At 42.8% G+C, this 27,464-nt stretch overlaps 1 protein-coding gene across 3 annotated transcripts in view; it reads left to right on the top strand.

Moving 5' to 3' along the window:
* capn15 (calpain 15) overlaps window positions 1-27,464 on the top strand; it is a 42,008-nt gene that overhangs the window by 11,230 nt on the left and 3,314 nt on the right. For all 3 annotated transcript variants that reach the window (XM_067576631.1, XM_067576630.1, XM_067576629.1), the window contains exons 2-11: window positions 7,117-8,782; window positions 14,705-14,913; window positions 16,760-16,943; window positions 17,940-18,163; window positions 18,889-19,014; window positions 20,202-20,354; window positions 22,454-22,615; window positions 22,707-22,942; window positions 23,045-23,214; window positions 25,332-25,510. In XM_067576631.1, coding sequence (XP_067432732.1) covers window positions 7,139-8,782; window positions 14,705-14,913; window positions 16,760-16,943; window positions 17,940-18,163; window positions 18,889-19,014; window positions 20,202-20,354; window positions 22,454-22,615; window positions 22,707-22,942; window positions 23,045-23,214; window positions 25,332-25,510 — 3,287 coding nt within the window. In that variant the 5' untranslated portion in view covers window positions 7,117-7,138. The remainder of the gene's footprint in view (window positions 1-7,116; window positions 8,783-14,704; window positions 14,914-16,759; window positions 16,944-17,939; window positions 18,164-18,888; window positions 19,015-20,201; window positions 20,355-22,453; window positions 22,616-22,706; window positions 22,943-23,044; window positions 23,215-25,331; window positions 25,511-27,464) is intronic.

Raw genomic sequence — 27,464 nt, 5'->3', positions numbered from 1 at the left:
CATTTAAACAACGCCATCCTTGTTTCTACAGTGTCACACCCTATGCTCTTTCTCATAAGAGGGGAATAATTGTTGAGTTTTGAAAATGCCCTTAGTATATAGACTCTGTGATGTTTATTAGAGGAATGTATTGGCCTAAGGACACATTTTCAAAGGACCTTTTGTTTCATTTTCAGTTCAGTTTTATTTAGTCTATGTGCCACCACCAACACCATAACATTTTCTAAACCTATTCCTAGTCTTCATATCCTGTGCTGAAAAGTCCCTCTCATTAAAAAGTGTCCTGCTCAATGTCATTTCATCTAAAACCTCCCCAGTTATCTTGTTGTATTTTTTCCGCTGTGACTAAAGCTTCACTGTCACCAGTCCCTTGTATCACGTCACAAGACGCAGTGTGTCAGAGTATAAACTCTTTTATCTGTCTCTTAAATCTGGAATCTAGAAACTCGCTTCAGATAAGTAGCAGTCAGTAGTGGCTCAGAGTAGAGTAATCACTCATATTCATGCCACAACATATTACCTGGCAGGTAAGGAGGCTCTTAAAGTTAATCCTCAGGACCTTGACTCATCAGCACCTCTGATAGACAGGAAGCAATGCTTGCTAGGGGAAAATTACCTCCAAGTGAAAAGGTTGCTCTGATCTCGTAACAAGAAAAACCCCACAATGGTGTGATAAACAAAACTTTTTTTGCCAGTAAAAAAAAAAAACTGCCGCAGACTGCATTCATTACTAAAGGGGTAAAATAAATTCTCGGTTGGTTTTCTCAAGTGCAGTAAAGAATTTGTGAAAGTGCTGATCTAATCCCCTGTCACTGGAGTTTTCTGGGTGTGTTCAGATGCAGCAGAATGTTTCAATATTCATTATCCTTTTTTTTTTTTTTTTACAGCTTGTCTTATCCAAGGGCATATTGGCCTCTGATAAGTCTCATTTTTTAATAACAAGCTGTGCTCTGTTCAACAAGAATCACCGCTCAGTTGGCATCATCATTCTGTCTGCCGTTAGTGTTATAGTGGAAGAAAACATAAAAAGCACAAGCGGTAATGCCAGTGCTTTGAAAACCCAAGGTAATGCCCTTGCAGCTGGTAGTTATGAAAATCACTCCCTATATCCCTGTCACTTCTAGGGTTGCTGTGATTAAACAGTTTCATCGTCAAAGTGCACAATAACTAAGACATTTTTCTTACCATAAAGATTTTATAAGCTACCACAGTATCTACAGTTCTCTGCCTGCATTCACACTGAAGTGCGCCTGTAAATGTTTACCAGGAGAGTGACTCACTTTATTTAAGTATGTTTGAGCGAGGAGGGCTACATCTGGAGCTTGTCTTAAAAATGTGAGTTCAACACAGTCACAGCAAGCTAGCTCACACAGCCTATTAGTAATCCCAGGCATCTGATATCACAAAGCTGGTTATCAAGAAGTTCAGATAACTTAAGAGAACGTTCACATTAAAAGAGATGATTGTTGCATGCAAGAAGTAACAAATCAAATACATTATTAACAGAACAAGATTAGCATATTTAATATGAGGTGAGATGAAACTGTCCATTCCTGTGGGGAAAAGTAGGTTTTGCATCTATAAAACATAATAGTAATATCTGACTGAAAGATACAGTGTAGCAGAAGTGAAATCTAAGAGGGAGCGATAGATATTCACCGACATGCTCACTGTGTAAAGTAGCCTACACTGTAGGTGCGGTTGTGGGAAGGAAATGAATCACAGCCATTCTTCTCTCGCAAACATCAATCCATTAATTAATTTGGGCCCACGTTCATTATAAAAACATTGTAAAGGTAACACTTAGGCTAGCAAGGATTACTGGATGAAAATGTATGTGCTGCACTTTCAGAATGAAGGCAGCATAGTATGGTTCTGATTATTTCTCTTATTGATTACCCTATTGATAATTTATGAGGCTTAATTGACCCCATATGAAAGTCTTAATATAGTTTCCACCTGCATCCAAGGAAACCCCAGATATTTAATTGTTAATGATCTAAAACGTAACATAGAAGCTATAGCCAGTTAAAAACTGATTAGGGTATAATCTGAATGCTTAATTAATTAGCCACTTGTTTCAGCACTGCTTTGTGCTATTTGACATTGTTTCTTAAATTTCAATGTGACAGTATCCCATGAGGTCTTTAATTATTTGTTTTCCACATTTTTTGAATGTTTTTTTACAGTATTTGTCTTCTGTCATCAGGGTGTGTGATAGTCCAAGCAGTAGCTGTAAGCGGTTGCAGTATAATTCCCTGTCAAGGAGATATAAAAGGTCTGACAGGCTTGACCCTGCGCTGTATGGATTGGGCTACATTATTAACTAGAGCACAGCATAGAGGCAAATTCACTTCCTCACATCCTGCCACTGCTGAGTCACTGAGCTATGTTGAATTGACTTGGAAAATACTTTTAGTCATACAAACAAACACCTTTTTCCTTGTGGTTTGTCTTGGCATGTACTGTATTCAACCCACAGTACACGGTACACAGTCAAACTGTAATTTGTACAAGCTACACATTACATTTCCAGTCAGTTTTTTGTCTGTTTTTGTCTCCTAGCAGGAAGTTAAGTTGGTATGTTCCTCTCAGATACACATGGCATGTACATCCTGTAAAATAAGAAGCGTGAAATTGTAATTTAATCCTGTTTATCTATCCAATGGAGAACAAGTGTATGAGTAAACAAAATGTCAAAATCAAGGCATTCTATGTGGCTACTAGTTTTTACAGTGAAGGCTTTGAGAAACGCTGTGTTGCAAAATTTTTACAGCTTGTCGCAAAATGAACTGTCATGAAAACGTGTGACACTGACTGACAGGCTATCTCTTATATAATATCTCTGAGGTGCTGACTGACTCCTTTTTATTTTTAAGCTCAGTCTGATGTGGAGGGTTGATCCGTTTGACAGTCAGTAAAATGTTTGAATTGTTAATAAAGAATTAAGAGCGTTGCATTGTACTTTTGGAGTTCTTAATTAATCATCTTTTTTGTTTTTAGACTTGACACTTTTGTGCATTAAATACAGTACAGCTAATCAAATACAGTAAAAAAATGTCCTCTGAAGACGCTTACAGCATTATGATACTAATGAGTGAAGAAGCAGTTGAATATGTACATTGAATCAGTCGTGTTTATATATTAAGGAAACATTGAAGTATAGCCGTGTATAAGGAACCACAGCGACTGCTAATCTGATAACACTCAGTTTCGGCTCGGTGCTTGTTTCTGTGCTGAATGAATAAACTCTGCCCCTGATGGCCAAGGAGGGTACCTCACTTTCCCTTCAGGCTCTAGGCTCAGGGCCAACCTTGGAAAGGCAGCGCTAATGACTGTCGCACAAAGGCCAAATGTCCCGCAGCGAGGCAGGGAGACGCTGGCGAGACTCGGCTCACTTGATCCCGTAACAGAGTTCAGTATGTGGAATGAATCCAAGCAGCCAGCCATAGGTGGCATACACGCTATGAGTATGGCTTTTGTAGAATTACTCTAGCCTTAGCAGTTCTAAAAGCCCGGGGATCGTATTCCTCTCTACTCTGTCTGCTTCTAGTAGGTACTTTTTCTGTGGAGACTAAAGACTTTCTTGCTGACATCTCAGTTGTGTCAGTTAATTTGACTTTTTTTTCACACCACCATGATGTTACAGGTTTAGAGCTCACACTCGTAGTAATAGTCTACTTAAGTGCTCTATGACTGTCTTAGAACCAGTGAAGCTTTGGAAAATTGGTGAGGGGTCTCTTACTTAAGTGAATTTAGGCCAGGAACAGTTACTTTATGGGCAGCAGGCTGCATTGAGAACCTCATTGCAAAGAGATGGGATTTCTAGAGGTGAGCTCTCTGTCTCTCTCTCTCTCTTTCTCTCTCTCCCTCTCTCCCTCTCTCCACTGTAAGCTATTGGCTACCCGCCCAGGTCTGCGACACTGAGGAGCTGAAGTGGGCACTTTTAGAGCAGCTCCACTGAACACAGGGCCAAGGACAAAAGGTGTGTGTGCGTGCGCCTGTGTGCCTATGTGTGTTCGTGCGCACTCCTGTGGAGCATGTACACGGAAAGCATCCTTTTAAGTCGGGTCCAGGGATCACAGGCTATAGTGGTTCATCGTCTGCTGCAGGCATGTACTGTACAAAGGTGTGTGTGTGTGTGTGTGTGCGCGCATGTGCACTCATGATGCATTCACAGTGCATCCTTTTAATGAGGGCTGGGATTGTGGCTGTAGTTGTTAATCATATCTTATATTTGATAGGTGTAATGCTTACAACAGATAATAATGAGATCATTTTTAATATCTAGCTTATTATTTGAGAGGCTGATTATTTTGATGTGAAGCTCCTGTGACGGCTGCTGCAGACAGAAACATAATGAATCTGCAATCCCCCGTGCTCCAGCGAGAGCCAAATCAATTGCTTTGACAAACTCTCCATGTGGCTGACACCATGACTTTGCTCTCTCGCCGAAGATGAAAGAGACCTGACAGTTATGAAAATGGCCACAGGGAAGAACCTGTCATCAAACATGAGGTGTTGACACTTGTTGTTGTCGTCGTCGTCATCGCTGTCGCGGCCCTCAGATAGGCAAGCCTTTGGAGAGCTAGGCACGGTGTGAACATGTGCCATCAATGCTAGCATGGGGCTGCCACTTAATTCAACCACATTTAACTAAACTGCTGAGGGGGTGGAGAATGTGTTGCAGTCTAAGGACGCAGCATGGGTTATTTGGGGATATTTTCAGAACTTAAGATTTAGGCAAATAATTTTACAAGCTAGAGAAGTTGCATTTTAAAATCCTTACTCAGTCATGGCCCTTCTGTGTAATGTTTAAGGTCATGACCTCTTAATATTTCATAGCTACCAATAGGATATGATATATAACACTATGAGATGAAAAGTAAAACAAAGGGCAAAGTGCTGTTTCTCAGCGTTTGTATGTCTTAACAAAAATTGTTTTCCTATTTTTTTCTTACTGTTATCACTGGAAGGCTGAGTTTCCTCCTCACTCAGGGGGGGCTGGTTTATGTTGGAACGCTGACTTCAGCCCAGGAGCATGAATGCAGTGCTAATGGCTCCTGACACAAAGCACTGAGACTTCTCCTTCCATACTTTTTTCTGTCCGGGGGCTGAGGGTGCACAGAAACCAAGGCACAAATGAAGATAGACAATAAAAACAAGCAACTATGCTATATCTACAAATAAATATAGCTACATGCCTGCATACACGCAAGCAAACACCAGCCAGCGGCAAGGACCTACACACATGAAGACACCCGAAGAGACACATTAGTATCCCTCCCCGCTGTCATTTTCCCTCCTTACCTTAGGGAGCAGAGCTGACAAGAGGAGAGGACAGTGTGCTAGGAAGGAGAGGTTGGATGTAAAAGGTTCCCCTGGGTTCTGAGGATTCGCCTGGTTTGAAAAGGTTTAATGGAGTTGAACTAAGGACAATTAGCTGGCTAGGACACATGGTGCTGTAGTGGAGAAGAGCAGGACCTAAGCTCATCAGCCAGCAGTCATACTTACAAGACTCCTCTATATTCCCATCAGTAGCATAAAAATATCACATTGTTTTTCCTCCATGCCCTAATGTGAAAACAAAAAAGATAATAAGAATATATTTTTCATAACAAAATAGGCTGTTTCCACCGGGACTTTTTAGAAATAGCCACAAACCAATGCTTCCTCATAAAGCTTTAATCAATGCAACCTTACACTGCTCAGAAAGAAAACAGGGGCTCGGTTCTACAACCATAATATAATAGATGAAACCAAATCCTTAAGCTCTGTGGTCATTTTGTGGGCAACAACTTTGCCACTGGGATCAATGTGAAGAGCAGCGCGGTATCCTCGCTCTTAGCACCTTTCCCTCCGCTACCATACAGTTCCCACATTACCTTTTCTGTGTTGCTGTTCACACATGAGCAGCTTGAGTGACAGTGACATTTATGGGTTTGTCAAGACAGCGACCATGTCCGTCCCTCGGGGCCATCCCACTCCAAACCCCCCTTGCACTCTGGAGGTATCCAACCGTGCTGCCCCCCCCAAAAAAGCCCTAAAAAACCCGCTATCAATAAGTGAGATTGACTGAACTGCAGGCACACAGGATGAATTGTACGTACAAGTCGATTCCAAAACCACAGACTGCTTTAGGTTATATTTGTTTGTTGTTCAGCTAAGTAGCCTGACTAGATAGATGAATTGCTGCCTGTGCGTCAGATTCAAAATGGTCAAAAATTGATTCGCTTCCCTCTTTCCTCACATTTCTCTCTCTTTACTGTTTGCACTGTTGAAGACCAGTCGAAGGTGTTGAAAGTCAGGGTTTTTAAATTTCTTTAAATCCAGGCCAGTGAGATGATATGTCAAAGTCATATGTGCTGCCAGAATTAATAGCCTCTGGCATTCGGAATTCATTTGGGCATGGGATTGACATGACCTTAAGTTGTATCCGTCTAGCCTGCATTAACATTCACCGGGTAACAGGAGAGAGAGAGGTGCTAATAGAAAGTGGAAAAAACCTCGTGTGTTTTTTCTATTCTAATAAGTGTCCATCAGGAGGACTCTAAAAACGCTTTTCTCAGTATTCTGAGGGAATAGCAGCCTCCTCTCCCTTCTTCCCCTCCTTTGGCTCCTCCTCTCTATGTGCTGTCTTCCTGGCTCTAATCATGTGGCCATTGTGTATGGATTTACTGCCCTCAGTGCCCCCAGGAGGGAGATTTGATTTTTCCCCTGCACTAGCTAATCTTTCCCTCTCACACTCTATTTTTCTTTTCTCATTCTGTCTGTCTCTCCTCCCCTTGCAGATGTTTTTGCAGTCCTCTTTTCCTTTAGATAATCACCCTGAGTTGACTGGAAGCATGTATTCATTCTCTGGCTTTTTTATAATTTATCTTCTCTCACTCTTTCTGACCCAATCTTGCTTCTGTCTTATCCTTTCCTCCGATTTGTTTCACCACTTTGATTAAACATTGCTCAGAATATTACTGACTGGAGTATCTCAAATTATTGAACAGTTGCATACTTAACAGGTATCTATTATTGCTAGGCAGTCACAGCAATATTGTAGAATGTATAATTGACAGATTTATTCCTTGAGTTTGTTTTGACTCATTGCTTACTGTTTTCCAGCCACTCTCACTCTCCTGGCTCCATGGCAGCAGCAGTACGAGGCAGTGAGTGGTCATGTGGACGCTGCACCTTCTTAAATGCCGGCGCGGCACCTCGCTGTTCCATCTGTGAGGCACCTCGACAAAAACCCGACCTTAACCAGATCCTGCGGCTGAGCAGCACCGAGGAGCACCGCTGGGCCTGCCCCCGTTGTACCCTCAACAACCCCCAGGGATCTGGAGCCTGCTCCGTCTGTGGCTTCGGACCATCCCCTGCCACTCACACACCCCCGACCACCACCATCGCCGCCACTGCCAACGGCCTCCCACCTGCTCCTACCGAACCCCCAACACCTACCATCACCCCCACGGTGCTACTAGAACCTCATGGACAGCATCCGGTTAAGGAGGAAGTGCTGCGACGGTCAGAGAGCAATGGAGAGGTGTGCGGCCTGGAGGTGCAGCACTCGGGCTGGGCTTGCCCTCGCTGCACACTTCACAACACACCAGTGGCACTGTCATGCTCAGCCTGTGGTGGACCCAGGAAACTGTCATTGCCTAAAATCCCCCCTGAGGCACTGGTGGTGCCTGAGGTGCGCACACCTGTGCTGGGGTTTCCTGTGCACACATCAGGGGCTGCCCCGCTACTCATAGACCTAACAGATGACTCTCCCCCACCACCTCCATGTGATCCTCAAGAACCTCCCCATGTGTCCTCACAGTCCCTCTCCTCCCCTTTCACTTCTTTTTCCTCCCTCCAGAATAACCCTGTACCACGCAGCAGGAGAGAGGTGCCCCCTCCAGGGCGCCCACCAAACCCAGGCACCAACACTCCCAGTCCCACTTCCCCTTCAACTGCCAGCGTGCCACCCCAGCCCGGCCCACAGCGACCAGCCAAGCCCAAACATGCCCAACCCCAGGAACCCTCATACCCTAGTAAGCGCCTCAGTATCTTGGAGGAAGAAGACCCCCAACATCACCCATTGAACCCCCACCTCCCTGTTGCTTCCTCAGCAGCCCCCACCTGGAAGTGCCCTAGCTGCTCCTTGCCCAACCCAGGTAGCTCTTCCAAGTGTGAGGCCTGCCGATCATCGCGGGTTGGTACTGACCTCATCGACCTGGTAGGCTGTGAGACGGTACGCTTCACCCCAGCCAGCCCCTCTAGCCCAGACTTTAGCACCTGGGCCTGCTCCAAGTGCACCCTGCGCAACCCTACAGGTGCACCCAAGTGCTCGGCCTGCGGTTCCTCCAAACTGCACGGCTTTCAGGAGCAGCAAGCGCCCCTGCCCCGCTGCTGCCCGCAATGTGGCCTCCCACTGGGGCCCGGCACGACATGCTCCTGTACACCTTCCTCCTCCTCTTCATCCTCCTCGGGTCATAAAACACGGAAACAGGCCCGAGGTTTCTCCTCCTCCTCTTCTTCTGCTATCGCTTCTTCTAGTTCCTCCTCCACCTCATCTAGCCTTCAGGAGAGGATAGGACAGTGGAGTTGCCCAGCATGTACGCTGCTTAACGACACAAAGGCCAAGAACTGTGCAGCGTGCCACACACCCCAGCAGTACCTCACCCTTCGCAAGGTTGTTAAGCCTCTGAAGAGGAGAGAAAGCATGCATGTAGAGGCCCGTCGACGAAATGATGAGGGTGAGGCCAAGGAGCTCTGGGAGAACATTGTCAGCTTTTGCAGAGAGGTAAGAGAACAATTAGTGGTAGCTGGAAAACACAAGAAAACATTAACACTTTCATGACTCATCATGGCTCAAAAGTTAGAGGATCATCAGGATGCAGAGTCACTTTGTATGTCATTAGTAAATTATAAGGGCTTGGGGCTATCTGTGGTGAGATCATTTACACTACTTGGATTTTTTACCACTTTATAAGACCTTGCTGCTGTTACCATTGTATTGAATTTGCATCATCTTAAAAGGATAAACCAGTAAAGCCTCATCCAAGTTTCCATCCACCAGCGACTGATATGGTCATTTGTTGTCCAGCAACTGAGTTAATCTTGTGTCGCAATTTTTGTTGAGTTTTCCTTGACTCCTTTGAGAAATCATAGTCTGCTAACTTCATGGTGTAATGTGTCACAGGGTGCACATTGGCTTTCAGCGCACAGTTTCCTCATTGTTATTCCTCTTTTTGTTATGGCTCTGGCATTGTTCCCGTTCCTTCAATCTCTCTAATTTCAGAGAAATGCTAATAGGCTTTGTCATTGCCTCTGTTTGCACTTGCTTCGTTAGCTGAGTTTTAAACGACCAGCGGGTGAATCTTGGCTACCTAAATGAGCTGCAGATACAGTGTTTCTCTCTCTCTCTCTCTCTCTCTCTCTCTCTCTTTTTATATCCAGCTACAGCCTGCCCTCAGTCACAGAGAAGTAACTTCACAAAATTCAGAAATTCTCCGTTTCAGGACTGTAACTCCAGAACTGGGGGGCTTTAATGAATCCAGTTTTATTGTTTGTTTTTGAATAGACTCTGCTTGGGTGTTGTCTTTTGTTATTATTGCTGACAGCTCAATTTAAGCCAGGCTCTTCATTTCCTGTCCCCAGTTCTTATTTAGGAAGATATTAGACTACTTAATGAAATATATGTTATGTTATATTATGATTGGACCTGTCTGTGTGTGATAAAAATTATTTTGATCATTCTAAATGGAATTTCTTTTTAAAGGGAGCTTCACTTAGTCAGTTTTGCCAATTTATTTAAATGATCAGAATTCTGGTACTTATTAAACAGACAGCAAAAGCTCCCTTTTCATCAATATATACCCTGAAACATTAATTTCATTAAGATACTTAAATGCTAGATGGCAAAAGGTTAATCATTAAGTTTTTTTTTCCTTAAAAGAGAAAAACCTAATTATGCTTTAGTAATTACAGACTTGTCTGTTGTCATAACAACCTAATATAATGATGCATTTTTACCTGCTCCAGCGCTTCAGCTTTTGCTGTTCAAAGATCAAGAAGACTTTGAGGTCAGTTTTGTCACTGACGAGCCCCGATCGGTCTCATTCACAGTCTCATGGCTGTATGGAGACCCAAAGACGTCTTCCATCGCAACTATAGTTAAAAAATGTGACATCCTTTATGACACAACATGTCATACTCACTTTGTCTCAGCAGTGCCGAACCTTTTGATAAGCCTGTATTACGTTGTCATGGATATGCTACTTGGGTTGTCAGAAGGGTTCATTTGAGACCGTGTTACAACTGTTAGCACCTATGCTAATAAGACAAACATGATCGGACCAATTAAACCTCAAGAAATATGTATTACCTTGCAACCCAGAACTGTTGAGATTTATGTAATTTTAGGTGCAGGCAATTTATTTGGATATCTGATGTGAGCCCAACTACCTACACTACCATGGCACCTATCATGCCATGTTTACAATAGCATGAAGTAAGCTTTAAAATGCATTATTAATGGCTTCTTTGAAAGTCACAGGGCTCACTGCTGGGAGCGTGGGAGGGAAGTTGGCTCAGTAGGAAGGAAGGATATCGGAGATCCCTCATCCCCACCTTCCCCTCCTCTTTTCCTACTTTAAGATCGACATTTAAGCTGTCTTTCTTTTATCATCTTCCCTTTTCTCCTACAAATATTTTAGGCCTCCCTCTCTCAAACTCTGCCCCTCTACGCTCTTCAAAGTACTTTACCCTCTTCATCTCCTTTTTATCCGCTCTCCCTCCATCACATCTATCTTCACGCTCATCCTGTGTTTTTTTTTTTTTTTTTCCCTGCTCTTTGCTAATATCTCAAAATATGCTTCTCCCTTGCCACCCACCGCACCCTCTCTTCCACCCCCATCCCACCCTCTCCACACGGCTGCTCTCAATTCTCCTGTGTAGCAGTCAATGTGTGACTGGCTGCCTATGTGTGTGTGTGTGTGAGTACGTGCTAAGGTGAACACGGGGCTGGCCTATTTTTAGCAGCACAGCTAGAGAGGAGAGCAGAAATGATTTGCTTCCCTATAGTGAATGTAATCACTAACAGCATCAACTACAGCAGCTCAGTTTTAGGGGTCAGAGAGATGAAGGGGTGGTGAAATTTGTGAGCAAGTGACGCCAGTCTTAATCCATCTCTGTCAAGACATTAACAAGCACCAAAAACAACAGTGGTGAAAAGTGAATAATGATAAAAGCTTTCGGTTTACTCGGTTACAAAGCATGCGGGCAGTCTTACCACACGAGTTCTGTGGAAGTTTCTGATTGTTTCTGTTTGTCCGGTTTAGATGGTTTTTCTAGACTTGTTGGATCATAACAGAAGGTGTTGCTGATGGAATGTACTGTCGAAGTTACTGAGAGAGTTTGTTCAGATCGCAGCAACCAACAAATACCAGAACTGGAGCTGGACTTCTAAATGGTGCAAAAACTATTCTCCCCTCACCTGAGTGCAGTTTGTTTCTCTTTGCTTTTCTACTCTCCTTGATTTGTTTTGAGAGCGAGAGGTGTGCGCTTGATGCCAGTGCCCCAGAGCGTGTCCACTTACTCACTGTGCCAAACGAGTAAATGCTACTAACAGCCATCGGCGCCGCTTGTGAACTGTAAAACCCAGCATGGCTGGAACTGGTTCCTCTGTTCCCGTTCCATGTCACCCTCTAGGGAGGAACAGAGAGATGCTCCATGGCAACAGACTGACTCACATTTGTTTTATTTTCCCCCCCTTTGCACCACTCTTCAAACCACTTGTTACTAAATTTTTTCCACACTTTGGATTTTATCTAGGGTTTTGGTTTCCATGTTGGAATGTTAGTTCTGACTGCCTGCAGTGACAGGTTTTCACTGCCTGTGTGACAGAATTGTACGTGCCAGGCTGTTCTGGGACGCTTTTGTTTTGGGTTTAATAAGTGTGGCACTGTGAAATCCAGCTCTATAGTTCCTTGTCACCACATTTGTGGAGATAAATAGGTTGTTTGTAACATGTAAATATTTAGCTACAAGCCTTACTACCTTCAAAAAGACCTTGTATGCCTGCCAGTTCTGTGTCTTCCGGGAGATGGCGGGAAAGCAGCAGGTTTTCTTAGCTTAGCACTGAATTGCAGTCTAGGGTTTGCGTGCTGGCATGCGGCCAGTGATAGAATCAGAGACAGCAGCAGGCTGACTCGATGAGGGCAGTCAGCTAGACTTACGCTGGCAGACGTCACAACATCGCAACCTGAACAACAGGAAATGTCTACTTACACTCCTCACACAGTTCATAAGTGTTTCCACTGTGGGTGCTAAAGTTATATCTTATTACAATGCAGGCAACTGATAAGACTTCAAGGTTCAATGTGTTTTATAAACATTCTCTGTTTATTAGGGATCTGCTTCTGCCTTTTAGGTTGAAGCAGCTTATTGATTTTGATTCCAATCACCCATCATCCTCTAGAATGGAGTAGCATGACCTTGAGTTTCATATGACTGTAAATGCCCTTGAGAAGAAAAAAAAGCATTATGCTTAAAGAACACTGTACGCTCCAGATGTGAATAGGCTAACTGTCGCATGTACAGCACCTTGCCAAATGGGCAGACTGCAGCAGACCACCCTACTGATTAACATCTCTTGCAATGACAATCCTCTGAAATGTGTTCATGAATTTCCAAGCACACACTGGGATGCACCGTACCATGTGCTAAAATCATTAGGCGCTCCTGATTTATTTATCAGCTTAAGCTCCTTTTTAACCTGCAGGTTGAAGAGAGTGATGGAGAACTCTTTCTGGAAATTAGTCCGTGCCTTCCAAATAGGAAATATAAGTCTTAAAACACTTCCTTTATTCTTTAAACACAGAATATGAAACCACGCATATGTATAATATTGCATTAATAGTTGGTATGCGCTAAAATAGATGCCCAATATGAAGCAAAATGAAACAAATTTATGACTGTGTTTGGGTTGAATCATGATCACAACTCGCAGACCAGATTAAAACAATAGAGTGATTTTGATGTACAGTATGTCGGATACTTGTTGGCAAGCATCTCAGCATAGTAATTTATTATCTGTCAAATACAACTAGCCTAACATTTTTTAAATTCAACCTCTTAACCAAATGGTGATGTTTGTGTAATATTTTAGACTCATATTATCCAGCTTAAAAAAGTATTTGTGTGCTTGTTAAGACGCAGGCTGATCACTGCTTAATCACTGTTCAACTGTGTGTGTGTGTCTGTGTCTGTGCATTTTTCTATCTTCATGGAAACCCAAGACTGAGAGCTCACTCATGGTGTTGTTTCCAAAAAACTTTGTGGGGACCAAAAATACCGGTCCCACAAGTTAATCATGGACACCACAAGTGACAAAAATAAGAAAGTGTATGTGTGAGCTGCTTAAAAAAATACTTTTCAAAGACATTTACTGTATGAACACCTGCCTCATAAAGATGTTATAGTAACTATCTAGCAGCCAGCAGCCAGAGCTGAGCTCTAGCAGGAACAATTTGGACTTAATTAGTCTGACTCTTTAACCCTAGGTCTTAATCCTTGATCACTGATCACATCTTGCCTTTGTTATTCCTCTCTAGGCTTTACAGAGATAAATTAGTTTGAAGTCCAGGGCTGAAGTTTTCCCCTCCACTCCAAATCCACATCGGCATCTAAGCCCATACAATAAAAGCCAGCACAAGGGTCATACATAAGCCAGTGAACTACAGAATCAGTAAGCTACACGGAGACCTCGGATGGCCGGGGTAGTGAGGCAGAGTTGAAGCGATTCCGCCTGGTAGCTAACGCCGCATCAAGGCAACAGAATAGGATTGTGGGGTATGGCGACTAATCAATTCACTTCACTGCGAGCCACCTGTGGGGTCCCCGCATTACAATCCCTCCTCGCCTGCCTCGCAACACGACTGGCCGAGCCCACTTCTGACACCACAAATAGGAAACCGGATAGGGTCGCGTGTGTGGCAGTTTGCCCTCTCAGGTTTGTACAGGAGAGTTTTAGATGAGCAGATAGTGTGTCAGATTGGGTGTCTCGATCCGTTAATGTATCCGTGTAGTCCGGGTTCTGTGTACAGTAAAGATGCAGCTGCATTTCAGGGGCCTTTTCTTAGTGTTTAAATCCAGTGTGTCATTTTAAAAAAAAAAAAGCTCCATGCTCTGCAGGGGATATGTCAGAAAAGTCTTCCGCCTCAAGTGTTCGAAACTGTTTTGCATATGTGTCCTGTATCCTGGCTGGTACACGGCGGCACGTTTGGTCTCCTGCTGTGCACATGTGTGATGCCGAACTAAGAGTGTAAATAATTCCTGCTGCCACATGAATAAATTTGGGAGGCAGCAGTTTGTCCTTGTTCATCCAGAGCTAATCGGGTGGCCTGTAGTGTCCTGTATTAATCATAATCGACCTGCAAAATATGTCATATCCGAAATGCTGATTAGAGGTTAATAAGCTTCAAGTGTCCTTCAAGCTTGCTTTAGCTGTTTGACAACAACTTTATTTTTAGTGTTCTCATCGGCTCCTTTGGGCACAATTTAAAAATGGCTGTTCAGGCATTCAGATAGGATCGTTCTCTTCTTGTTTTCTCTCCAACAGTCATTGAAGACAATATTTGCACAGTAGTCTAACTGTCTCAACCCTTTTGTCTCTTTTTCACTCTCCATCTCCCCCCACTGTCTCCCTCTGGTCCCTGTTAAGAACGCTGTGAACTTTGTGGATGACAGTTTCCCCCCGGGACCTCGCTCTGTGGGCTTCCCCGAGGGTGACAGCGTCCAGCAGCGTATCAAAAAGTGGCTCCGCCCCCACGAGATCAACTGCAGCAACTTCAAAGACCGGGGCGTCAAGTGGTCCGTCTTCCGTACGCCGCGACCCTCTGACATTCTGCAAGGCCTGCTGGGAAACTGCTGGTGAGCTGTCAGCTGAACACAAGGACACTAATCAGTAACTTGGAACAGACTAGAGGCGAATCTTCATTTACAGAAAGTACTTTTGTGTGGGAAAAAAAAAAAACAAGCAGATTTGCCCCGATTGCCCTGATTGCTGCTATGAGCCAGGTCAAACAAAAATAGCCAAAGATCCCCAAAGTGAAAAGAAATGTTTAAATGAAGGTCAGAGGTAAACAGAAAACCCTTCAGATATGTGAGTCTGCTTGAGACAAACACTGCAGCCTGAAGCTAGTTGAAAGAGAGAGAGAGATGGAGACAGTGACAGAGAGGCAGCAAAACAGTAAGTAAAAAAAAAAAAATGAGAAAGTGAGAAACTGAAAAATTGGGAAGAAGACAAGCATTAAATGAAAGAGCGGGGTAGAGTCGGGACGGATGTACAGATACACCTGACAGGAAGATTATTCACGGAAATGTGGGTCTGGACACATGCTTTATCTCTCTGCCCTTGTTCTGTGTGTCCCTTGGGGGGTGTGTGTGTGTGTGTGTGTGCCTATGTGTGTGTTGTCATGCACTATATTCCTCCCCGCACGCACACACATATACATACGCACACAACAAAGAACAGTCAGTCACAAAAGTTGTCCCAACACAAGTTTCGCTTCATCACCAGCACACACAGCTTATCAAAAATAACCCTCCCTAGAGCCGATTCCTCTCACTCTCGACAGGATGTAACCCAAATTCTCCCTCTTTGGCTGCATCTCTCTCACTCTCTGTCTGTCTCTCTCTGTCGTACACACACACACACACGCGTGTCCTAATAAACCAGCAAACAACCTAGCTCCCGCGAGCCAACCAATGACAGCACAGCAAAGAAGTGCCAGTCACCCTCGTCCTTGAGTAGGGCTGCAACACAAGCTGACATTAGAGTCACATTATGACACGGCTAATTGGATTTTCATTTGATTCCTTTTGCCGATCGGTTCTTCATCAGCGGCTGAAGGAGCTGATCGGCCTCGCTCAGCTGCCACTTGGAACAGATGGAATATAACTTTAATAATACACATTAGCAACCCCAAACAAAAGAATTGAAGTCTTTAAACAGCTGCCGCGCTAACACACATTGACTGGCGAACTGAGAGCCATATTCGTTCCATCTGTAGATGAAAAAGTAAAGTAGCTTGTGAGTTTGTTCTTAAATCTCTACTGTTTTCAGCCAGTAAATCAGTATTATACAATATCTTCCTATATTTTTAGATGAACCAATGCTCACTTTTGAAATACGTTCCTTTTAAGTTGTATCCATGTGTCCCCAGCCGCTCTTGTGCGAGGAATTTGCATGTTCTGATGAATCCAGATTTCTGATTACCTAATTTCTCTTGCAAGCTAATAAGGGGAGGTGAGCCAGTTTTGTTTTTGCTGCAGGGTGAATTGACAGTAATGGGGAGGTAACCAGAAGGCATAGAAGTTCGACTCATGAAGTGTGATTGATTTTCAATGAGAGCAAATTATGTAAAGAAAGAAAGAAAAAAAAAAACGTTCATAACTGCTCGAGGTACCTTTCAGAGGATGTTTTAATTCCGCATATATAGTCTGATGGCTGCTTGTCAGTCTGTTTCTTTATTATTCTTTCTGATTGCGTCCGGCAATCAATGTTCTTTATACCTGCCTGTCTTTTTGACGGAAGTGGGCGTCCATTCAGCCATCCGCCTGTCCATCACAATCAGCTGGTCCCTCATTTCACAGCTTAATTCATATATATTGTCTGTGTGCTTTGTCTCAGTCACATCCTTCCATTAACCCATCCCGTCCATGCTGATCTGACTTCTTTTCATTTTCCGATTCATTGAGTTTTATCTCTCTCCAGGTTCCTGAGTGCGTTGGCGGTGCTGGCGGAGCGTCCGGAGCTGGTGGAGAGGGTGATGATCACCAGGACTATCTGCCAAGAGGGAGCCTACCAGGTCCGGTTATGCAAAGACGGGACGTGGACCACGGTGCTGGTGGACGACATGCTGCCCTGCGACGACTACGGCTACCTCCTCTTCTCCCAGGTCAGAAAGAGGCAGGGATCCAGGGGAGGAACGCAGGAGGGGGAACGGTGAAAGCTAGAAAAAGGAAGGCTGCACAAGACCCGGACACTTGTTCACTACAAATGTCAGAGACGCACAATGCATAGCGGAAACAAACCCTACTCTGCTCATATAATGTTTGTCCTTTTCCGTTTATAGAGGTTATAGAAGATAGAGACTACAGCGCAACATACTGAAGCGCGCAGAGCGTTCACCCTCCGACATGCTTTTTATAGTCACACTCGTACCATATTGTGACCCTTGAAGGCAGCCGAACATGAAACAACTGAGCACATAAACTCACTCTCTGTAACACTAAGCATCAATCTAAGTTCCTCCGTGCTTGTTCAGCATCACGGAGTCACATTCACAGAGTCGCAGCAAAATCAATTTACTATTATCTTATTAATGTAAGTTCAAGTTCATTCATTATCTTGCGTGCCTCAAAGGACCTTACAGAGGAGGAATATACCTGCAGGTCTAATTAATCAACAGTCAATTACAGGACAAATGAAGTATTGCATTATGCAACAAATAAAACGCAGGGAAACAAAAGGCACAGACACACACATGAGAGATTTAATAGCTTACCTACATAACCTTGTAGTGACTAGCTGGCATCATCCACCTTAGATCCTCAAGAAAGAAAGTGGTGTTTTGTAGGGCAGGCCAGATCAAAGTGTATTGCTTCTCCATTATGGCTGAGAATGTAAGAAATGCCGGTATAAAAAAAAACTGTAATGTGAATGATGATAAGATAACAAGGAATAATAGAAGAATGCATAAATAAGACATTCCATTTTTCATTTATCGCATTATCATGTTCAGAAACCTTTTAAATATTTGAGTTCCAGCCAGACGTTTGAGAGGCAACACTTCAAAACAAGCCCCACAGCACACAGAACATCCCATTACATGTCAACCTTTCAACCTAGATTGATGACTATTTCCTTTTTTTTTCCTTTCCCATCATTCCAGGCCCAGAGGAAGCAGCTATGGGTGGCGCTGATTGAGAAGGCCCTGGCCAAACTCCATGGCTCCTACTTTGCCCTGCAGGCAGGGCGCGCCATCGAGGGCCTGGCCACACTGACGGGGGCTCCCTGTGACTCCCTGATGCTGCAGGTCAGCTCCACCAACCCGAGGGAAGAACCCATCGATACAGACCTCATCTGGGCCAAGATGCTCAGCTCCAAGGAGGCCGGGTAAGAAATAATGGAAAAATATGCTTTTTCTACGGAACATCATCTTTGCTGACTTTGCTTTTTTGAATAAAATAATTCATAAATACATAAACAATAGGTTGGCATATTCTTCTACTATACAGGGAATAGACGGCATAATGAATAGTAAACGTCTCACTGGAAAAAGACACTAAGGTGTTTCAAAACTAGAAAGGTGTTTGAATGCCAATTTGCAACATATGTCAGTAACAAAAGAGGTCTTGTAATCAGCACTTTGATATGTTAGCTTTCAAAGCAACATGAGACAACTAGCAGAGCTCCAAAGGGGCCAAATCATCTATGGCCAAACTGCAGGTCCATCTGTCAGAAAACCTGCAGTACTATTTAATATATCAAAGGGGAACGGCCTGGAACATCATGACAATAAACACTCACCAGCCGCTTCATTAAGTACACCTGTGCAATCTAATGCAATCCAATACAACAGCCTTTGTCATGAATTCTACATTTACAAAGCTCATATGTACATTTTCAAGTTTTTGTTGACACTGTCAGAAAGGTGATAATTCTACTTTGTGTTTATTATTGAGGTGGTGTACTGGTGTTCCTAATATTTTGTCCACTCCATTAACATACATGAGGATATAACCTCTAGTTATATTCATTCCAGAAGATTTGTGTAAGGACATATCGTATGTTCGCCAATGACAATGTTGTGAATCCCGTGTGTTGTGCTTCTCTGTCAGGTTTCTAATGGGTGCGTCTTGCGGAGGAGGCAACATGAAGGTAGACGACGTTGTCTATGAGTCTCTGGGTCTGCGGCCTCGCCACGCCTATTCCATCCTGGATGTACGAGACGTCCAGGGTTACAGGTACGGATTGACAGTGGAAGGAACATGAACTGAAATGAACAATTGACTGTGTTTTCAACTTTCTATGAGTTCCTTCTCATCCCGATCATCACCTATTTTCCTTTGTTCGTCTATCTATCTGTTTGCTCCCTCTTCACATCTGTTCTATCTATCTTTCTAACATAGTAGACTTCTAATGGAAACAGGGATATGTAGGATAAAATAAAATTATAGTCTATGTTCAATTGACATTCCGGCCACATATGGCTTGAAAGTATACAGCGCATTCTATTGAACAAAACATTACCCATCACCCTTTTAGTTTAAGTGCCACTCCACTTATAACATCCATATTTTAGTTTTCTCAAGGCTGAAAAAGTCTCCTTTAATTCTTCCCTTTGCCTTCAGCTACATCTCCCATTCATGACTGATGTAGTTCAAAAACAAATGAATTATACAATAGGTTTCACTGGCATTGTACAAAATATTAAATATTTTGCACACATTAAAAAAGTATTCATAACCTTGTGTTGCCTCAGATTTGAGCTACATTAAATATATTATAGATATTGATGAAAAGTTTTCCTTAGTTTAGAACTGATGAAACAGATCCTTACTTTGTGAAGGTGTTCTTTGAAGGATTCATAGATAAACTGGGAAGGGGTTTGATGCCAGTAGAGAACAGGTGCACCCCAGTTCAGTTTGATCCCTTTGATCAGGGTAGCACTGCAAGTCAACACAATGGAGGCTTCTTCTGTCCTACCTTTGAGAGGAAGTTGAGAGTAGCAGTAAATCCCAGATGTAATTTGCTCAAGAGCCACACACAAGCACTTTAATTTACTGCCATAAAGCAATCAGAGTGGAAGATTGGGCCACAGCGCTTGATCTAAAATGAGTTGGAGTCCTCTTGCTAGGAGCCCGAGGAGATGAAAAGCAGCTTGGAAACAGCTCTTCACCTGCACTTTTTTTAGAAAGTGGGAACTCTCCACTATGGTTTCCTATTATGCCTCCTACATTTTTCACTGTAGGGAGGAGGCAGTAAAATGAAATGGGTTGTTAAAAAAGGAGGCAATCATCCATAAGAGGAGCAATATGAGTCTGCAGAGATGGGGATGCTGCGTTGACTGAAAGCTGTTGTCACTTTAACTGGATTCTGTTTTTGGCCTCTCCCTGTCTTGTCTGTCTGTCATCTCCTTCTCCCGCTCCAGGCTGTTGCGACTACGTAACCCGTGGGGTCGCTTCTCGTGGAACGGCAGCTGGTCGGACGAGTGGACAGATTGGCCGCAGCACCTGCGTCACGAGCTGATGGCTCACGGTAGCAGCGAGGGGGTCTTCTGGATGGAGTATACTGACTTTATAAAGTAAGAACCACGTTCACACACACACAAAAAAAAAGTGTGATTTCTTTTAAAATCCCTCAGTTGTAGAAAGGAATCACCTCTTTTTTTTTTCTTTTTTTTTTAGACTACACTCACTCTGTTAGCCTTTCTTCCCCCTAGTGGCCCTCAGGACTCATGACAGCATCTCCAGTCAACACTGAACCAGAATATTTAGTCAACATTAGTCATCATACCATCATGCTGTGGTGTTTTTGCTCTACACTTTGGCTTCACAGTCAATCACCGAGCTCAGCAGTGTTATGGGCGCACTGATTCTTCTCTGCTTTATTAAATTTGAGCGTGGCTGCTAAAGCTACACTTCTTGTTTTTTATTCCAGACACATCACTTGTTAGAAATGTAAAATGCATGACTTCCTGTGGGGGGGGGGGGGGGTTATCCCAGGGAAGAACTACACAACACCAGCTGTTTGGCATAACAAATGTCAAAGCTTTTGTTAACCGAGTACAGGTGAAATAACTCTCAAAATCTCCTCTAATTGTGCCAGGATGGACTCACATCCAGTAATGTGCTAAAAGTGATGGATGGCTTAGTAATCTCATGCTTCTGCGGATTTTACGACCATCTGGTATCGACACCGATCTGAATAACTGTTTTTGTTGTTTTTCATACATTTGTTGACAAGCATATGATACACTGGTGCCCACACCACAGTGTTATTATGGAATTGTGATGTTTTTTTTGTTTTTGTGGTTGCTCTGTTTTCCAGGGATTTGGCAGTTAGAAGCTTAGACTTGTCATGCCTCACAGTGTGTTTTGTCATATTAGATTAATCCTGTCATTCAGTCACACAGTTTCCAGTATTGAGTGGTATTTCTGTTGCTGTCCTTCTGGGTGTTTCTTTGCGTGACTGCATATCTTTCTTGGGCTGGTGACCTTGGAGAAGACAACAAACACCGATGACATTAACAGTTTGAATGAAAACAAAAATGAAAGTAATGTAACCACAATAGGGAGTTGTTGCCCAGAACATTCCCAAAACATTACTGACACAACCGTAACGTTATTAACAGTAACAATAAATCCTCGAACCTGAAATTCAAATAAAATTTGAAGAAAATCTGCGAAAACGTTTTAGTAAATGTTTCTATTCTGTGTGAATAACCCAACCTTTTTACACAACAACTTCAAAATGATCTCATGGACAGAGCTGCTCAGAAATATTCCTCTTAGCAAACCATCTGATGGATGGACAAGGTCACAAAAGTTAGTAGTTTCACCTAAAGATAAATTATGTAAGTCTGTGGGTCTGTTATTCATGTCCCTCCTGTCTGACAAAACAAAAGTTGCAATAAGTCCAGGAAGACCAATGCGGCTGTCCTCTCCAACAACACAAACCTGAAAAATGTGTTTGGCCCAGACGAGGATCCCATCCGTCTTCCGACTGTTTATTGTTTTCTCTGACAGACACATAATCTCTCAGCTTTGTACTATATGATAAACCTAAAGGAAAAATAAAACGTGTTCAGCCTGTTGGATAAACACTGACCAAATTAGAAAGCCCTTATATCGAATCATACGCATCGAGCGGACAAATAGGAGTGATGTTGATTCTTAATAACATTTCAGAAAGATTATTACACTGGAAACGTGTGATAGTGCAAAACACTTATCAACAGCAGAGGTGTTTGTCTCTAGTGATCAAAACTTAATGAAAAACTTGAGCATATTTGTCCTTTTTAGCTCTCGCTTCCTCCTGATTGTCAAGAAGACAAAAGTAAGATGTAACGCAGTTGTCAGAGCGAGGTTAGGAAGTGATGAAACAACGAAAAAACAGACTGGAAGAGAGGAAGAGGATGTCTCTTGGGGTCTCTGTCTTTGAAGACGGAGGTCTGATATGTTAGCAAGTAAATGGTGTTTGTACAGCAGCACCCTCAGAGGCTACGCCGGTGTTAAAGAGCTCCGTGTGATGCATACAAATACACTCGGCTCATGACAGGCGGAGACCATCCAGTCAAACTGCCGGTGTCTCTGAAGAACATACAGACGCACGCAGATTTCACTGTTGATGCCATATATAGACTAAAGAACGCTCTCTCCTCTCTCAACTCTCCTCCCACAGGTACTTTGACTCAGTGGACATCTGTAAGATCCACTCAGACTGGCAGGAGGTGAGGCTACAGGGCTGTTTCCCCAGCAAAGCCAGCGGGCCGGTCACAGTCACAGCCCTCACTGTGCTGGAGAGGACGGCGTTAGAGTTCGCTCTCTTCCAGGAGGGAAGCAGGTAATCAGCCCTCCCTCCCTTTCAGCTTTTTTTTGTTCCCTTCACTCCTTTCTTTCTCTCTTTAACCCATTCATCCCTCCTCTCTTCCCAGGCGCTCGGACACGGCCGACAGTCACCTGCTGGACCTGTGCATCATGGTGTTCCGCGCTTCCTTCGGCAGCAGCAACAAACTGACCCTGGGCCGCCTGTTGGCCCACAGCAAGCGAGCGGTGAAGAAGTTTGTGGGCTGCGATGTGATGCTGGAGCCGGGGGAGTATGCTGTTGTCTGTTGCGCCTTCAACCACTGGCAGATGAATGTCAGTGGGACGGGAGGTCCACCCACACCCGGTAGGTGTACACACGTCATTTGCACAAGCAATGCTTTTGTTGTTTTTTTTTGCTTATGAATCTAGTTTTCAGTTTTGTCTGATATTTCTATCTCTTTCCCAGTTTCTAGTCCTACCAGCGGAGCAGCACGGCGGCCCAGCCAGGACTTCCCCGGCTACATCTTGGCTATCTACAGCTCCAGACAAGTGATGGTGGAGCAGGTGGAAGCGACTGCAACTACGCTTGCTGATGCTATAATCCTCCTCACGGAAAACAAAGGCGAAAGACACGAGGTGAAACACACATTTACACACACACACACACACACACACACACACACACACAGATATATATCTGAGAATAAGAGAAACAAACAAATCTACTATAAACCAACCAATGGTTCTGTGAAATATCTGTTATTATATTTTCACTTTCCTGCTTTCACCTTCACTCACTGCCCCCCCCCATCCTTCTATCTCACAGTTACATACACACACACACTGTTTATTCACCTGCTTTGAATATAATATATTTGCTTGTGAAGCTGAAGAATACTTGCACCTCTGTAAGCCACTTTGAGATTGCACTTTAGATTTTCTTTGCAGTCTTAAATCCTATTCTGCCTTTACATGTGCAAATATGTGTATCTGACACACACACACACACACAGGCTCTCACACCCAAGGAAACAAATTACTCTGGCTCTCTTGAACAACGCTTTCCTGAAAGTGCTGTCACATTGGCTGATATTTAAGAGGATGACAGCTCTTTTTAAACTGTTGAGATCATCTTTGTTATATCATTCAGCTCTTCAGCTCTCCAGGAATTCACCTCTCACAGTAGGTGGGCAAAGCACTTGGGAGTGCATGGCAGCCACTACATGAAAACTAGTGTTTTTAACAATATGGTTAAAAAATGTGGGGTTTTTGTGGATATTAATAAATGATTTCAGCAGTCCTGACACTTAAAACAAGAACTTTATTATTTAGCACCACGTATGTGTGCAGTTGGGACATATTTTTAGGTACAGTGGGATTGCTGGACAATTTTACTAGGCCATTTAGAGGTGATATGGCAGGAGTTCAAGCAGTTAAGCCGCACTTGTTTTCACTTTATTACAATTACAGGCTCCAGAAGAGAGATCAGCAGCCACTGCTTGAAAGATGAAAATCATCTCACTGTCAGAGAGAGTCGTTCTTGTAAATGTTGAATGCAGTCTTAAAGGCATAAATCTATAAAATGCTGCTGTTGGTGATGTACCTCTCTAACGCCGCCACTTAGTAGTTAGACAGCAGATTATTTGTCAGTTTTTGGTGTCGGTCAATCAAAACCAAACACAAAGTTTTCTGTTAAGACCTGCCATTTTACTGTCATAGTGGGAGAAAGCTAGCAGGCTCAAAGCAGGTAAAAGACTCAGTAGAACAGAATGTAGTGCAGCCATTAAACAGGTATGTGACACATTGACATGTTATGGTAGAAGAAATACCACTTTCTTTACCTACACCAGCCTTTGACATGCAGTACCAGTCAAAAGTTTGGACACACTTTCTCGTTCAAGGGAATGGGAAGGTGTGTCCAAACGTTTAACTGGTTCTGTATATGTGGTTTGTATATAGATTACAAACCTCTGAATTCCCCCAAATTGGAGGAGAAGCAGCAAATTCTGTCCCGAATAGTTTTGAACTGGTGCTGTTAGAAGCACTAGCAGCTGATTTTAATACATCTTAACATCACACATCTCGCTGAAACCTAGTCTATTATTTTTTGTTTTGTTTCACTTCACGGAGCTTTGCGGTAGCTCAGGCAGGCATCAGTCGTTTACACTCACATTTTCCATATACCATCCAATCATGACCATAACGTATCAGTAACACTAGGTGGTCCATAGAAACATCTAGCACTCTTTTTATCTGCATACAGATAAGTTGAGTGCTGCGTTTTTGCAGTAATCCTTTCAAATGTGTGAATTTTGAAATATGTGTTCTTTTTCATCAAATTTTGTGTTTCTCTGGTCGGGGGTGGGGGGGGGTTTGAGCTCAGCTTGATCAGATCAGGAGCATCACATGAGCAGAGTCTCCAAACTTGCCAAACTAAAATGCGTATTACTTTTACAATAAAGTTAAAACCTTGAGATGAAACTCAAATGTTTCCATTTATATGTAACAGCGAGGAGCCTCACATTCTCTGACCTTCTCTCCCTTTTTGAAAAACTCTCATCCATTGCTATTTTTTGAATCTAAAATGATAAATACCTAAAGTATGTGAGTTCTCAAGGTTCTATATAATACATTATATTAAACTCATAGGAATCATACATAAATGTGCGAATGTGTTCTTCATGTACATTTTTCTGCTTACATATCAGTGTGTGTCCACTTGTTTGACTGTGTTCATCCGTATTTGCTCTCAGGGCCGTGAGGGCATGACCTGCTACTACCTGACGCACGGCTGGGCGGGGCTCATCGTGGTGGTGGAGAACCGCCATCCCAAGTACTACCTTCACGTCTCCTGTGACTGCACTGACAGCTTCAATGTGGTGTCCACACGCGGCAGCCTCAAGACCATCGACAGCGTACCGCCTTTACACCGGTACGCACCTTCTGCTCTTTATCACACAAACATACACACATAAATCTTAAAGTACACCTCCACTCAAAAATATGTTTTTCTTCTTGTGCAGTTGAATGTTGAGCTTCACTGTGCAGAGTGATGTATGTGCAGAGTTGAGCTGTTTTCATATTCATCCACTGGAAGTTTCTCTGTGTTTCAATCCTGGTTCAATATTCAACTTACACAAGTGTGATGTGGAAATCTGAAGCCTCCAGTGCACAAACATTCAGAATGGACTTTACAGTGAAATAGTAGACGTCTTGTGTCCAGCAGTTAAACTTCTGAAATGAAATATATTTGCATATTTATAGATTCTGTAATTTTTAATGATAGAGGAGGAGTAGAGGGAATTTTAATGATTTTTAACAAGATAACTGAACTTTTTTTGTGGAGAAACCATATGAGACACAATTTATAATTCAAAGTAGAGTACTTTATATACATCTTAAAACATGTCTAGAGGGAATCTTTAAAGTCTTTTTTTTTTTTTTTCAAGCTATTTTGGCTCGGTAGGAATAACCTGAACAGATAACAAGTGGAAGAGATTAAAATGCTTAGCGAACATTTGGAACAGGTGCAGCAAACATCCACCCATGTAGTCAATTCCTGTATATCCTTTCACAGACACACTTATATAAACACGATGATCCCAGTGGATTAGTGCTGTAAAGTATATTTCTTAATAATCTACCTACAGTTATAGCAGCCTTTTTTTTTTTGTTTTTGTTTTTTTTTTGGGAACTCAGTGTACACTGCCCTTTAAAGACCTAAAAATATTATAGGCAGATACACACCTGCGAAATCGAGCACAGGGGAGCTCTTCACACATCATTAGATCTCTCTGAATTTAGGTTCTGTGGACATCCACAACTGTTTCAGTTGTACAGACCCATTACAGCGCACATTAATATAGATTTACGGCCTCCTCACCTCGGAGTTATGTCCCACTTAATGGGAAACTGTAAAAAAGTCACCATGCATGAGGACCATGTCTCTTAATGACATCCTCTCTCCTTTAACAAGAACATTATGGCAGTTCACTTGATAAAAACACTTAACGCTGCAATATCAGTCTTATTTTCTAATGTTGTTATTCACTTACAGTTATACAGTCAGTTCATAAGTGAAAGCGTTTAGAAGATAAGGTAATCATATTCCAGACAAGATGTACAGTAAATGTTACTGGAGTGAACTCACATATTATTAAAACTACGGAGGTGTGAATCTTATCCTGATATGAATCAAACAATTTACTTTACAGTGCTGACTGATCTATTTGTCTCCCTACAATCGTAGCTTTACCTTTTCTGAGTGAATCATAAACAGTTCCCAAAACAGTTGCATACTTAGGGACTGTATGAAAATGATTAAGGGGTGAGGAGGAGACAGAAAAGGGGAGTGGTTATGTTTTGTTTTGTTTTCTTGTAGCTGTTTTGTTTTCTTTTAGCTGAATGGAGGGTAGTCTGACTTTTTGGGGAGAGCAGGGGATTTTATTTCAGCCTTCCCTTGTGAGATTAAATGTTTAAAAAAAGAAAAGAAAAGAAATTCATATTTATTTTGATTGTCTGGAGTCTGGCGTGGGTAGAAAGTCCATCAGCAGCCACCTCTCCCTGGTTCACTCATTAGATAATTGCATAAGTGTTTATTTAGCAGCTCTTTATTTGAAATTAGAGAGTGGCTGTATTTTCACCATTTTCTTCTGTTTTCCATAAATATCTTGTATTGAGATTCTGAGGGAGGATATCAGGGGGGGGGTCCAAAGAAAATATTTATAGGGCCTTGCTTTTTTATAAAATGAAATATGAAATATAAGATTCAGCCCCCTCCTCACACCAATGATTTTCTTACAGTCCCTACATACACAGTGCACAACTGAAGATACCATGTTTGTATTCATATTTAATCTGCCTTGACTGAAGCTAGAAATGTCTGC

The sequence above is a fragment of the Thunnus thynnus genome, chromosome 20, assembly GCF_963924715.1.
Source record: "Thunnus thynnus chromosome 20, fThuThy2.1, whole genome shotgun sequence".
Classification (NCBI taxonomy): domain Eukaryota; kingdom Metazoa; phylum Chordata; class Actinopteri; order Scombriformes; family Scombridae; genus Thunnus; species Thunnus thynnus.
Note: the sequence above shows the minus strand (reverse complement) of the source record. Positions and strands in the feature narration are given on the sequence as shown.